This window comes from Pseudomyrmex gracilis, unplaced genomic scaffold (genome assembly GCF_002006095.1).
Source record: "Pseudomyrmex gracilis isolate BER0280 unplaced genomic scaffold, ASM200609v1 scaffold_1, whole genome shotgun sequence".
Taxonomy (NCBI): domain Eukaryota; kingdom Metazoa; phylum Arthropoda; class Insecta; order Hymenoptera; family Formicidae; genus Pseudomyrmex; species Pseudomyrmex gracilis.
The window spans coordinates 672,023-688,664 of NW_018020585.1; the positions used below are offsets into that span (position 1 = coordinate 672,023).

General features: G+C 34.3%; 1 protein-coding gene across 1 annotated transcript; it reads right to left on the reverse strand.

Moving 5' to 3' along the window:
• Positions 1-12,301: 12,301 nt before the first annotated feature.
• On the reverse strand, positions 12,302-16,642 carry LOC109852817 (protein NPC2 homolog). The gene is made up of 3 exons (XM_020424330.1): positions 16,439-16,642; positions 12,811-13,118; positions 12,302-12,516 (listed from the first exon to the last, which is right to left on the reverse strand). Exons 1-3 carry the CDS (start codon positions 16,515-16,517, stop codon positions 12,433-12,435), a joined length of 471 nt encoding a protein of 156 aa, XP_020279919.1. The 5' UTR covers positions 16,518-16,642; the 3' UTR covers positions 12,302-12,432.

The window sequence follows — 16,642 nt, forward strand, 5'->3', positions numbered from 1 at the left end:
GTAACGTGTCGTCGGCTGGTCGTTTCCCCCGTATACCTGGTCGGCGCTTGTGTTCCAAGCCTTACGTCCTTTGAACGTGAGGTCTGCTCCTGTCATAAAACAAGGCAACATTATCGATCGAGGCGATGCAAAAAGTATAATACAATATGCGAATGAAAACTTTAAGTTAACAGTGGTGGACTTTTGTGTAGAGAGAGTAAAGACTTTTGCGTGTGCGCGCGCGCGCGCACCAAGATAATATATTATGACAATATGCATTTCTGACAAAAACAAAGATTGAAAATGGGGAAATAAAACGAAGTTTAATCAAAAAAATTGCTCTTTGTATTTGATTTCCTTTGATTGAGTATTTCCAAAATATTTAAAATATGTTAACAATTTTAAGAATATATTAAAAATTGTAAAAACTGCAGGGTGCACGCCAATAAACTCGTGTGAGAAATATTATACTCGCATTATTATTTCGCACCGATATTGACTCTTATAGAAGCTTTAAATGTCTCGATTCGTTCAAATCGAATCTCTTTCCGTTTTCCGCCGGAAATACGGATAAGCGACCGGAGTCGTCGTCAATCTCTTGTGATCACCGGAACGAAATGTCAAGACCCTCTCTCCGCCCGATTGACAGGATAGAACATCTTCGCGCCTGAATCCTAGCGCTTTAATCGAATTCCTGAACTTGTTTAGCATCAGAAACTGAGTCAAGTATGAGGAACAATTGGCTAAGAGTAACGACTGTCACGAATAGCAACGAGCGCAAAGAGAATACAAAGAGCTAGAAAAGTTTTAATTGTCAGCTGTTAATAAATAATTTTTTCGCTTGTGACGAGAATTGTGAGAAAAGGCACTTTTTTTTTTAACTGAAACATACATTTTACTTGACTTTGCTAGAGATTTATCTGCAACGATGACGCAGACTTGTTTATGCAAATTGCGCGCAACCGGAAACACGCCGGATAAAGAAAGAAATTTATAGACGAGACTTAGCAAGACGACTCGCTTTTCGCACAAAACCGGCTTCAATTCGGTTAACGATTTTCATTCCTTTTGTGTTGTGTGAAATCAGCGACGAAATCAATAACAGAGACAATTCAAAGAAATTTCACATTTGTGAAATTTGAGTAAACGTTTGCGCGCGTTCGACTGCTTTACACTGGTGGCGCCAAGTATAAGTGGCGCTCATGAAAAATGCAGCCCGTGCGCTACGCTATGCAATGACTTTGAGATAGTTTGAACTAGTTCGCAGTGACATACAGTGTCGACAACGCCAAGTAGTTAAACGGACGAATGTCATTGAGCTACTTGAGGGTGGGGAGAGGGGGGAAGAGAGATGTGCTATTAAATCGACCCCGTCAACGAACGTCAAAGAACACCGTGAAGTTTGTTCTTTAAACAACACGAAGTGTCATCGGGAACTCGTCAACGTAAATCAACTCGAATAATCTGCCATATTTCATTAAAAAATATTCACGTATTTTTCAAATTAATGTATTCGAGTTCTTTTAGCGCACAATTTGCTGAACATACTCCGCATCTACAAAAATCATAGATCGTGTAAACTTGCGACTCTGAATATATTGACGAAAGATTAATTTTGATTCAAGAATGCATATTGATGCGATCAATTCTTAACGAGTAGTTTAATTATTTCGAAAATCCACGCGACATTGCTCGATTACAAACAAATGAACAATGCAGAACGATTTTTGTAAAAGAGGACGCCAAGATCGAAAGATTGAATACTGTTCTATCTATATAATATGTAGTTCTGTAGTTTCTAATATATTTGGATTTATATACATTTATATACGCGGTGTATAGATGAAGCAAATTTGTTCTCAGCATTAAACATTTTTCCATTTACCATTGCGCCAAAGTTTTGCGTTATATTGTGTTTTTATGTGACCGCGAAAAAAGTCGAAACACGAACGATATAACAAGGTTAGAGATTTTCACAGCACGTTATTTGTGTCTTCGTACATACAAGTGCAATTGTCTGAAGGTTTTTCACAAAAATAATTGGACGGTCGACGATAGACGAGGAAAGACGTACAAAGAAATCGCGCAGCGAATTCAACCAACGTAAGTGCTTGATACGTTTCCGCAATATTCTGTATCAACAGTGGTATTTCCCCGTAGCATCGACCGACAAAGAACCGTGCCGTGGTATTCCTCTCAAGTAGCTTCTTATTCCGCACGTAATCATTCACTATGGATTTGCACAAATGTCTGCTCCGTGAGAATCGCGCGAAATCATAAGTCTTCCCACTTTGAAATTCGCGCATATTGTACAGTAGATATAATTTTATAAATGTCAACGCACAGTGTGTCATTTTACAATTTCTCAGTTGTATGTATCTATACACACACACACACACACACATAAAATTCTCATATACAATTTCCTCGCTAACGACAGAAAAATTAATAACATCACCCATTTTCTACATCACAAAATTGCAAAAACGAGCTAAAACAAATATTAATATATAATAAAATATTAATATGAGCAACTGTCATTGCAAATACTTTTTCACACGAGTAAATATAATATATAAAATGACGATTTATAATACTTGCGCAGATTACGGATTGTTTTACGAATAACACGTTTTATTAATATTATGTATATCACATAATAAATTATTTGATTTTTTTATTTTTTATAAAACAAAAGAGAAAACTAATACTTGACGTTCTCGGCAGACAATGATTCGAGTTAACGATGTTCCGCAATATAACGAGAGAAAAAGACAGATAGAGATAATCAATGCCAGAAAGTGATCGCTCGCTCGTTTTTCATTGATTGGTCCTGGAAAAAAATATATTGTTTTGCTTCTAGTTGTCATCGCGCGCGCGCGCAACATTTCTCTGTCATGAGAAACAGACGAAAATAAAATTGAAGTCTGTCCAATGTACCGATATAAAGTTTGGTCCTATCTGATATTTTCTGCACAACGACACAACAGAGTATAGATATAGGAAAACGGAGCAAAACTATAATTTCGAGTTTGTACAAACTTTTACGTACAGAGGCACGCCGAAATTCGACAGCGCATGAAAAATGTAAAACGAGATCAGTGAATGCTTCCGATACGAAAAACTTAATTTGATCTTCCGTGCAATGATCACTCTTCTTTATTGATTTTCTTTTCTAAATACTATTTTTTACAACAGTGTTGATAAAAATATTAAATAACCGCTAAATGACAAATAACAAACATCGAGAGAACGCTTGAATTAATTGAAAACGATTTTCGTGAAATCGTCATTCTACATCGTCAAACGGTATCGAAAGTTAAATATTAATTGATCGACGTAAACATACACCGGCAATTTGCTACAAACATATTTCATATTTTGCATCGACCGTCATGTGCGCGCAGAATCCGTGAGGAAATCAAGTTTGTTAAACGCTGTATCCGGTATTTGGTGTAACGATAACGACTAAAAAACAACCCCTGTTACAAGCGATACATAGGAGGCATAAGGCTATAATATCGCGCAACCACGATCTTTCGTCGTTGTGCGTGCATTGAAATGTGGTAACTGCGTCTTAACGCAGGAATTGCAAAAAAGCCGTATATACGTACCCGATTTCTCGTCGACGGTGGTACCGCTCCCAGCAACGTATGAGGCAGCCTTTGTTAGTCCGAGAAACAACAACACTGCACTCCACATGTTTTCTCGTTATTCCGTGCAAATTCCGTCACAAAAAAAGTTTACCCCGCGACGCAACGTGTGGTCGCGGCGGCTGGGATACGCACTTCTCTTCTCAGGATCTCGGACGCGCGAGTAATTCACGGGATTCACGTGTGTGAATTGACCGTCAAGTCATTGTTTCAAAGTCACCACTCGCGCAAGTCACGCTACGATCGTCACCACGGCTGATTCCATATTCCTTTTCGCGTTTTCTATAAAACGGAGTCACAAACAACGCTGCGCACTCGCAACAATCATCATCACTGCTCGTAATAATCTTCAAACAAATCCGCGCAGCCGCGGATTTTTGTGCGACGGTTATCTCTCGTGATGAAATGTAAACGTGTATAACGGATGATTTCTTTGGATCTAAGATAACCACCGCTCGTCGATGAGAACCTCTTAGACTTCGGCGGTTTACCGGCAATAAGCGCTTTGGGTGCCCGCACGCTCGTGTACCTCTTTTTTGTCTCTAATTAAACTCTAATTAAAGCGCATTCTCTCTCACGTTTTTTTCCTTTTTTCTCTTTTATTTTTCTTTGTTCCTCTTCTTTTTACTCTTTTCACAACCGTGCGATATTAAAAAAAATATGGTATACGCGGTATGGTATAATCCCCGTAGCGGTGGAAAACCTGCCGCACTTCCGGTCTATCTAAGCGCCACCACCGCCGATAACCCGCAACCTTCACCATGGTACCTCCAATCCCCGGTGACCATGGTACGACCTGAGGGACAGATCATCATTGTCGAAGGAACAAAGAGCCGTGGAGAACGGCTGGAGAACGACGTTCTCCACCGAGACGCGCTCGATATGTTTTCTTGATTTCTTACTGCAACTTGGTGAACGTGAAGAATCTACAGTATCAAGATGATATCAAGTAGTTTTGCTCAACAATATCTTTCAAGTTTTATTATGTTGAACAATGACACACGGATGATAAGAAATTTTGTTTCTTGGCAGTTTCAATGGCAGTTATGTGGCAGGTACTATCACGTTCGTACATACTGGGAAATTTTTGTTATTATGCATCATTTGTAGATTGCATATAATCGCATTTATCTATTCAGTTAATTGTGAAACCTGATGTCCACTTTGTATACGAAGTAGAATAATTAAAAGTACGTCGAATGATCCGCGTCGAATCGTTAATTGTTTTAGTGATTAATAATTGCTTGTTCAATATTGAAACGCGAATATTTTTCGAAAACCGAGAAGAATTAAAAACGGGTTCACTTGGAAATTCTGGTTTACCGTTCGGCACACGAGTTTGTCGATGGCGGGCGATCGCAATATGTATAAAAACCAAAGAACTGCGGAGATGTTCAATCACGCCGGACTACCACAGATTTGGGGGTTTTCCTGGAATCGGTCCAAGTAACGACCGAGGGGACGCAAAAGCCTGCAATCACGTTGGGACAGCAATGGTCGCGAACCACCTGGAATCGATTCGAAGGAAGATTGAAGGAATCGACGAATTCGATCACACAGTCACCTTGGAGTTTTCATCTCTTCGTGACAAATTGCTAGATCGCTCGTGTCCAAAACACATATATACATTAAAAATTTTAAACACATGCGACGAAAACTGTGTGAACTTGTTACGTTGAAAAAAAAAAACTAGTCTTTCTCTTTTTTAACTTTAAAGATTCTTCTCTTCTATTAAGATGTTCGTTTCGCGAACGGCATGTGCGTGTCACGCGTCAAATTCGGCTCATAAGTGTCATCCCCAACGTCTGAGATTTCCGAGGAAATGAGGCAGCGCGGCGCGCACGTTGATTTTTCGTGAGTTGCACTTGATAGCTCTTTTTTTTTTGCCGGTTAACGCTCGATTGTTTGCAAGCGGCACGGAGGGATGCGCGACAACCACCCCTCGCGACGCAACATGACACGGGAACACGTGGTTCTCGACCGACGGCGGACGGCACACTGACGGAAAAGACGAGCAAACGGCGCCGCGACGAACGCGCAGCCTGCAAAACCTCCTCCCGAGAAGGTGGTGGTGTGTGGAGGTGGCGGTTGGAGGAAGAGCGGAGGGCGAAGAGCAAAGGAGAAAGGGGTTGCACCACCACCGCCATCACCTGGAGGATACTACGGCAGAAAGGGATGTCTGTTTCTATATTTAAGGGAGCGCGAGTATATTCGAATAATGCAAGTCGCCAGACGAGTGGGCGAAAAGAATAGATACACATGCTTTTTGGCACCCCATCGCGCTCCCCAACTCCCGCCTAATAGAACGATATGCAGAGTGCGGCCGATGGCACCGATAACTGTTTACCTGAAGCTTTGCCAATCGGATATTTTATCCCGATTGATAACGAGATTTATGGAAAAAAACAACATTTGATTAATTTGTTATTTATTAATTTTGATTGATATTATGTATATAAACGACGTACGCGCGACTGCGTATGCTCAGCGCATAGAAAAAACAATATAAAACTCACTCTCCCACTCGATTCGAAGTTTCAAAAAGCATTTTCACATATATAGAAAGACATATTTAATAGACAAATAATTACTATTAATGCGAATTTATGCTCACTGATAATTGGCTGTGCTTACGTAACGTGTGTTCACCTTCAGGGGATGCTACTAGTTTCTATCTAAGGGAATATGTACTACTGCATATCTATATGCATGCAAAACAGACGCCTATATATAAATGACTTATAAACTGTGTATATATTATATATAACTATACATATATATATATATATATATATATATATTTATACATATGCAAATGTGGATAATTAAAGCTAGAAAAACAAACGCACGAGAGAGGAGGCAAAGCAACACTCGATTATTTATTGTGTAAAGCGGTGCAATGCAAAAATAAAGAATTTACATTATAGTTGTAAAATAATGACCAGCGTAAATTAAGCAGGTCGCTGAAACTGTTACGATATCCATGTAATTAGCCCCGCCGTAATATTTGCATATTACTCGAAACTTCTGCGCTGGAATGCGATGGTACGTATGTTACCATTGTGCGATACAAAAGGTCAAAAGCAACAGAAACAGCGCGTAATATTTGATAAAATACCAAGATATATCAAATGCAACAAAATAAATCATCTACCTTTGAATAAGAGAGTTTTTGTAATCATTCGTTAATATCGCGCATCTTATTCAATCTGTGATGTATATTATTTTCTCGTTGCGTTAAATTTGCCAAAAATTCAAAAAATACATGTCTAATAGCTAGCTGAACGCAATGTATGTACATTGCATCGCGCGCGATGTAACTACATGTTACTTCAACATATAAGCACTATTACATCATTATTATAATAATGTTACATAATAAGTAATCAAATAAATTAACATCTCGCGAGATTAAGTAGAAGACTGTTTAATTTAACGATGACTTTAATCCTCAAGACATGCATGTCAAACTGTTCCCTATACCTACTTTTTGTTTTCCCAACATAAAGAAAAGTCATAAAGAAAAGGAGAAGAGACGGTTCAAGATATCTCAAGAGTGACCATTAAATCCCTTGATCTGCTAACATTGCGCGAGATAGTTCGCCTCGCAACTCTCAACGATTCGCAATATTGTTCCCGATCTCGAGAAATTGCTTTCACCAACGAAGAGAGGAGAAGAAAACGTTCTCCTGACGGTATTCAAACGTCAGACAATAATTTAAATCGATTTGTAAGACCGCGACTAATTTTCGCACTGATGTTAAATCCGTAAGGAGAGAGAGAAAAGATCGGACATGCCCGCTCAACTCCAACGTTGACTCTTGATAGTCGGGTTAAGGTGCTGGCGAGTACTCGCTCGTCCGTGCACGAGTAGTTGCTTTCGGTTCAATGTCGAAAACGGTTTATAGTGGTTTAAGAGGAATAGAAGTCGGTAGCGCGCTAGAGATGGTTCAGAACGGGATGAACGAGGAAAAGGAGGAGAAGGAAGAGGAGAAGAAGAGCGCGAGAGAAGGAAATAGATCGAAATAGAGTGAGAGACTTCGGGACGAAAGAGGCGGATGAGAAAGCAGATGCTCCCCAACTGGTGTCACGGATCATGGTCATCTTGAAAGCTCCTGAAAGGCTGAAATGTCCCGCGCGTCCTCTGAAAGTTATCTCTCCGAGAAGGGAATGACTCACTCTGCTCGTCGGGATCACGTGGACTCACTCTTGCACATTTGTGTGTGTGTGTGTGTGTGTGTAAGGGCGCGTATGCGGATATAGTGTGTAAATATGTAGCAAGGATCCCTCTCGAGAACGAAAAATGGCAGGTACTTTGTGGATGACGGTTTCATCCGGAGCTCGTTAACTCGTTTACTTGTGTCACAACTTTCGTTTCTACATTTTTTTTGTACGACCTTTCATCGACACACTTTTTTTGTCCGTATAATTCGCCAATTTCGCGAAATAATCGTGTGATTTTTTATTACAGAAGTAATAGTAACAAAACTTCTCTGTAGTTGTAAAATGGCGGCAATGGCACAATTTGTTCTTCAAAAATCTTGCTTTTTTAGATACTGATACTTTACATTCGATGCTATTTGTTATGTTTTAGGCAAGCAAAATGAAAATGTCGCATAATTTCATTTTGTCTACTAATCACGTTGTAAATAAATAAAACTTCTATCTAGAATATATCACGAGAAAAATTGTTTCTAGAATGCATTTACTATCTAGTTTGTCATTTTGCAACACTTAAATTTCTATTTTTTTGCTGCATCAAAAGCTCATAAACAGTGTGGTAACGATCCTGCTTATTTTGGCGTTCAATGTGTGTGCGTTGTATTTCCGTTATTTTTGCATAAATCACATTTAATTACTACGAAGCATGAGATTTCGTGACATCGAAAGAGGCACGAACGCCACCGCAGCGGTTATCGTCCCGTGTTCGCGTCGATCACCTTTCTCGTGAAACACGACCACTCGATACTACCCGACACGGGAATAATATTTCGCGGAAAATAATATAATATGCCATTGTTACTATGTTATGTCGTTAAAGATCGCGCGAGCTTGTTAAATGCCGTAGCAATCGAAAAGACCCGAACGCGACACTACATCCAACGACTTCGTTCACGCGAACATAAAGTTTTGTGAATTTCCGCGTCCAATTTTTACGACCGTTGATTTTATTCAGCCGTAATACGATCTTAATTGTAACTTTTTGGAATTTAAGTTTCTAACAAACTTTGAAACATGTATAATAAACAGCAATTTTACAAATATTTGAAATTTTTATTTCATGTCTATTTTCGTATAAAAATCCGTGCTCTACAATTCTTTTCCAAATAAAAAGTTAGTTAATCTGGCTCTTTGAATATTAGTTCTATATTACATTCTATAGTACAAACTTTTTAAATTTTACACTGACATTTAAACTTTTAGAATAGGGAGACCCAGACGTAATAATGTCGCGGAATAGAAGATTGAAAAGTTAATTGAATAAACGCAGCTTATAAAACTCTTGAATAGAGTATCCGCGTGCGGTCAAATAATGTAGGTAAAAAACTAGACTGTTATAAAATAAATTTGATGTGGCGTGTTAAACTGTTAACTGCTACAAATGAAATAACAATAACGTAAAAGGAACAGCAATCACCAATTTATTCTGTAGTGAAATCTTTCATTTAATAATTACATATATATATATATATATATATATATTTACATATTTTAAATAAAATGATCGTTAGTGCGACTGATTCGTTAACAAATTTGTCTCTCATTTAATTAAGGAATTATTTAATATTAAACGTTAAAGTGTTTTACCGAAATCGATAAATATATTATATTACATAGCATTTTGCAATTCCCGCGCGATGTTCCTATATAAATTAACTTTTGGTCGTAAAATTAATTTATGCAATGTAAATTAGATGCTGACAAATGTGCTACTGTAATACTGATACACGTTAATTAATTTAAATCACATAGTTTATTTACTATTTTACATAAATGTCAAATGATTGATGTAAATCGTATGCAGGTCTTTCGATGACTATATATATATATATATATATATACAATATATATATATATATATATATACATACAGTGAAATGTTATTATTTGTAATTAATTACGCCATGAAAAGCAAATATATTGTTGATTAATATTTAAATTAAGTAATAAACAGGAAATAATGTAGTCTATTTATATCAAACAGTTTTTACATATTAGTCTATTTAAATCAGTTTTACGTAAAAATCTGACTCATTTAACGAACTAGATTATATTTGACATATATTTCTTAAACAAATATTAAATCTTGGATTTAATGTTACAAGAATAAGAGAGAATGATTGTAATGATTATATACAAAGTTGTTTTCGAAAATGATGAAAATCGAGTTTTCAAGGTTTATAGTATCGTAAATGAGGCGTGTACAAATCGCTGCTGTTATCGCATATTCTACACATTTATAAAATTATAAATTGAACTTTATTAAAGCGTTTATTAAAAAAAAGAAAGTACACACAAAGAATTATTTGCTCACTCAATTTCTTCAGCAAAATATTTTTACATTTTATTTGCTCTCAGGATATGCAAACAGGAATTCAACTGTATATATAGATCGAAACTGTGTGTGATTTGCCAGATTTGAGATAACTAATGTACAGGTATCAAAATGCGTTTATACGCGATAATTGGAAGTAATTGGCTATATTTAATGTAAAATCTCTCGTCAACCGAATGTTATGTATCAGTGCGATATTAATTTATTGTTAATAAATATATGTATACATAATATTGATTAACATTATTTAATTATCATTAATAAATTTAATATTTTATTTGGCATTTTCAAGATGATATATGCACGCGTTTATGCGCGCAAATTATTTATTTGATATTTTATTGACATTCATCATCGTCGCTTTCTGCAACCGCGATTACGTTACGTGTATACATATCATATAAACGTAACATTCCAGATACATGCAATCATTGTCGAGCTATGCGTTGTTACCGAATATTGTTGTTTGAACAACTATCTATTATTGTGTATCTCAATACAGACAGCTAGTTTTTTAATCGCCACTAGCAACATTCATTCTCACACACGATACGCGATATTCATACAAATGATACTCAATTTACTTGCACCTATTTTGAAAAAATGGAAAAGAGAGAATAACGTAAGGTGATTTAACGGTGTGTTACCAATCACATTTATATGAACTGTACATTTTAAATTAATTTATAATAAGAGATTATGTTACATATATCATTATTAATATTTATGATTTTATTTCTATTTTTTCTATTTTAGTATATTGTTTCAAGCAACCGCAAATATTTATTAACAACATGTATCATTCAGATTGTAATAAATAGAATAATCTCATTGAAAACTTGCGAACAATCCAATATCGTAATTAAAGAATCACAGTGGTCACTACATATTTGTAATTATTATCCACATTCCGTCAATTGAAATGTAATGTTACTATATCGGCACGGTCCTGTGGGTTACCATATTATGTTAAACATACGTTGCAAATTCTCTGTTTCTCTCTTTTTCTCTTTCTCTGTATTTCCAAAAGTTAGTTTTGTTACAAAACGAGCAGCTCATATATTACATTTTCGTTTTTGTTTTAAATTTTATTATTCAAAAACGTTATTATTTTATAAACGTCTTTTTAAATAGTCAATGAATTGAGTGCCTATGTACACATGTTCATACATACATGCGTGCGCGCATGTGTGTATACAGGTGATGATAAACAATCATACAAGTAGTGTATATTCGTAATATATATTCTTATCTACATTTTTTCTGTTATATTATATGAATGCAAACACACACACAGACTTTTGTGACTTACTACATATGATGGCAAATTGAACTGAATTTTATTTTATCGTATATAATACTTACTAATATGTAATAGAATTGTTATTTTTTGGAATAAGTTGTGGGGAAGCCGCCAATGTTTTTTTTTATTTGCACGTATTGTTGCGATAATAATATATTTAATATTTTATAATTAATAATATACTTTTTAAATACGATTTTATGATCATAAAACATGTTATATATATATGTATGCTTGTGTGAATAGTTTGTATCGACTATCGGTAATATTGCAATGATAAATATGTATCGTAGCTGTGATCTAAATTTATTAGTTGATGAAAATTGTAAATTTAATACATATATTAAATACATGTTCTTATATATTTATAAAAATAAAAAAATAACACATCTAACATTAAAATATACCTAGAAATTTTTTTATATATTATTTATAAAGCTAAATATGTATGATATGTTAAAAAACTGTAAAAACTAAAATTTATATGACGTGTATCGTTTATTAAAAAAAATTATGATTTTAGTTTAATTTACGACTTAGATACTGTGTAAAAATAGGTGGAATAAATATAATTGTAGAAAATTAAAATTTATTGTGTTTATTGTATTAAAAATTTTATCTATATGTCATCTATAAACATCACATAATTAATGTATTAAAAAATGTTACATGTACATATTTCACACTGTGCATCTCTGAAGAATTATTTTGCATAATATCTTAGACATCATACGATATTCTAAAATTATCTTATAAATATTTATTAAAAATATTGAATATCCATAGAAAATTTAATAGATATTCAATAAATATTTGTGTTGCGTTGAGAATTCTGTATATTATTATTTCATTCCCTCTCTCTCTTCCCCTGGTTATAATTAAATTACGTAAGTCCAAGGTTGCTACTTCGATAACACATGCTGTGCAATGCTTGATGGAGTCTATTTTGTAATTTTCGACGGTACCTCAAAGCATATAAGTTTGTCATTACCTTCTCGCAATGCATAACGTACCACTAATGCAACCTGTAAACAACATAAACATTTATTGAGACAGAGAAGTTTATCAGTTACGAAAGAAACAAGCTGTACATAATTAACCGATGATGTACGTAGTCTTTACAGAACCCGATCTTTATCAAATTATCCCAAATTACGCTTGACTTGTATTATTATATAAATGTCTACTTAACTAGTACTAGTGTAATAAACAGATACAATTATAGTGCAGTAAACAAATATACTTTTACGATCTTATCATTTATTGCACACAATAAATTAGAAGATGCAAACAATATATAAGAAGATTTGCAAACTTACTCTGGGATACAATGCTAGAATAGGAAAACTGTTTCTGTAAAGATATTCTTCGCCTTTCTCAAGTGGACATCCAACTTTGGTGATGCCATCAGGTTTGTAAATATTATCACAAGCATTTGTTCCGTCTACTCCGACAAAAGGCAAAGGTACGTTAAAAAGAATAGCGCCTACTTCATTAATTAAAGTCTCGATAGTTCGATTGGGCACGAGTTTGATTTGTATGGTAGCAGTTGTTCCTTGTTTTAATTCGCACGTAGGTGTCTCACAGTTAGATACGCTGATTTGCGTGGAATCCTCGAATGGAACTTCTGAAAACAAATGAATCATTTATACTAAATCAATAAAATGCAATTATATAAAATTGCACTTTTTACGTAGAAATTGCCAAGATCGTTCCTCAAAAAAAAAGTTTTATCTTTTAATCTCGTATTTAAAAACTGTTTTTGATATTGATAGGCCAGCAAAAAGAGCAACACAAGATAGTAAATAAAAAAATAATAGTAATAAAACAATTAAAATCACATATTACTTTAATTAATTTATACAATTATACAAAACACAAATTTTCAGTCACAAATTATTTTGTGGAACATTTTGAATCCAAAATTCTTTTTTCACTAACAATAACAGTAAAAAAATATTGCAATAAAATCAACAAGATTAAAACAAGAAGTTAAAATTGCGCAAACACAAATATATGCAAAACCGGACATTAATAAAACGCTTGCTCGTCAGCAACGCTCCTTCACATTTTCTCGCAAAGATCAAAGGTTCTGAGCAAAAAGTCACTTCTTTAAAATAATCTCTTTCTTGTTAATTTCATATTGCGATATTTGTATTGTTGCTTCAGTGGCTTTGTATGTAAGTTTATATTTGTATTTTATTGGGTAATTACACTCAGTGATGTTTTCTTATTTGAACAAAATCATAACTTAAAATTAATATATTGTACTCGATTACACACACAGTACATTTACACACTCGTTGATGTAACAGTTTTTTATTATGTTTAGTTGAAGAGAATCTGCTTATATACTTACTAATCTTTTTTTTTATTTCCTCCAATAACTTTAAATTGAAGGTAGATCACCTTGAGACCTGATCTCCTTCGTCGAGTCTCAAAGTCAGTGATATACAGGGTGTCTGAAAAATTGACGCAGCCAAAGTGTAAAGATAGATTGAATCAATCTGAACAGAAAAGTCTTGTGATCCAATGAGCGTGTAGAAAGCAATAGTCTAGATTTTGTAGGCGTGTATGATTTTTAGTTGTAAAAAAAAAATGGTTTACTTTATGCAATCTCTTAAGAGATGAAGAGAGCAAGAGGCAGAACAAATAAACAAGTGTCTTAGCAACAAAAGGCGGAGCAAATAAGCAAGCAGTGCGTAACTGACTGTAACATGTGACACAGCTTCTTGTAATCACCTGATTTTCATACTAGAAAATCATACACGCCTACAAAATCTGGATCATTGTTTTCCACGCGCTTATTGGATCACATGTATTAATTAATCACTCAATAACTATTGCAAATTTTGTAAAATGACACACAACTTTTTGGTTCAGATGGATTTTAATCCAATCTATCTTCACACTTCGGCTGAGTCAAAAGTTTTCAGACATCCTGTATAATAAAGAATATACACATTGAGTAACTTGAAAATTTACTCTTAGTGTATGTATACTAAAGAGATATTCGTGTTAACTATTCCAGTTTAATTTAATTAACGGAACGCAAAATATGACATACATATCTTGAAAAGTTCACAAAAAATATCAAAGGAGAAACAAAAATTTTCTATTTACAGATTTATAAGTTAATGTAATATATCATTTATATAAACAATTATTGACTACTTATTAACGAGCTGTCAAGTTTTAAATAATAAACGATTTTTTGTAAAAGTTATATACGTGACTATAACGTTGCGTGAATATGAGTGTATTTAAGATAGATAGACGTGTTACGTGTAGTTACGTGTTGAAAGATTATTATGTTTTTATGATTATATTTGTAAATCTGAAGGTCGTTACGTTAAAATAGTTAGCAAAAAAAAGATAATAAAAAAGGTAATAACACACCTGTACTGTAGCGTCCGTAAACAGTGACGTATAAATATAAAAAGACATCTGTTTAAATATAATTTTTGTTATACAAATATTTCTTCTGTCATTTTTGTTTTGTTCCGTTTTCTTACGTGCAATTATTGTGCGCAAATAATAATCAAGTTGTTGAAAGAAATTATATTGTTTATAAAAAAACATGCTTTAAAAACTTGACATGTTTTCGAATAAGGAAGTAGAAAAATGACATCATACTCAAGTACGCAATTTTCCATGTTAATATCTAAGAAGACAATATAGTGGTTTTATCGGTTCACGAATCGGCCACAATTGTGTTTTATAATAGACATGCTGCATACTATATACATATATATATGCGCTTCTTCCTGCTTTCGATTACACGTTTGAAATATAGCGAAGAGTACGTTGCTTTGTGTGAAACTTAAACGAATCAAAATATTTACGTACTGTGTGTAACCGATATACTGTGCAGTGAACACATTTTCACGTAGGTTTCTAATATAGCGTTGAAATTCTACCGGTAGAACATGTCAGTGGTAAATTATCGTTCACGTTAGTATTCCGCTCATCACTTTCACCGCATGTCAATTATGTTTTCCCGTAAATAATTACACGGATATCAATAACAATACTGTTAGCTTCGTTACCTCGTTCACATTATGTCTTCGATAATTAAGCAATCATTAAGCGCATCGTACTCGTGATAGCAAAATTACGAGGATTACTAGAATTATAGGCATGTGTCACAGCACGAAAGGACACAATCTTCGACGTAATCGCTCAATATCCATTTGCTCTGCTCGCGTGATAATTTAAAATGATCTCATCATCTACTAATTTTCAAGGAAACATCCTGAACAATGTTATCATATAAAATTCTAGACGTTTACATTTCTTCGGTTTGTACAAATAAAAAACTAGAAAATGTTCGAAATATTAGTTGACATTTTATTTTCATGCGATATCAGAATAGTAAACGCAAACTATTAAAGCTATTATCGGTCGGCATTGATTTTATTTTACGATTTCTGTTTACAATCAAATAAATCAAATTTAATAAAATAATGTTAGGAATGACCTCTAAATATTAAGAATTGTTTAACGCAATATCAAAAGTTATCATAATATCGTTAAGTTTCGCTTATATAGACACTTAGCGATATCAGCGAATTCGCGCAAAGAGAAGCCATAATTTTAAAGCAAACATACTGGCCTTTCCACTAACTTCAAGAAATAATTGTAAGTTTTAAGTCAATTTTAAAACTATTTCTATAAATACTACTCACAAGACATGTACACATATATTATCTAAAAAATTTTACTTAAAGAATTTTATCTACTAAAGATATCTTTTTCTTGCGTTACTGTAACAAAGAGAAGAAGAAGACGTCTTGATATATGATACAATTGAAGCAATAAAATTTGTAGAAGTAGTAAATTTTAATTACTTTTAAACAGAACTTTTATCAAAAACAATTGTTTATTATACTTTTTATGCGTGTGTATTTTTTTTTTTTTTTATAAAACTTGGCGTATCTTACATACCTGAATCGCAATGATTAACTACTGTTGCACTGGCGAATACGACAACTGTCGCGAAAACTAGAACCGTTTCTCTCAGCATCCTGGTGAAAGTATTTTGCCACTGCGTTTACCTGTTCAGAGAACGTCAGAACGATGTGCCAGTGGGTCCAATCAGACCCAGCTCCTACTCTCGACTGACAACTGCGGACTGAACACGCGGTGCGA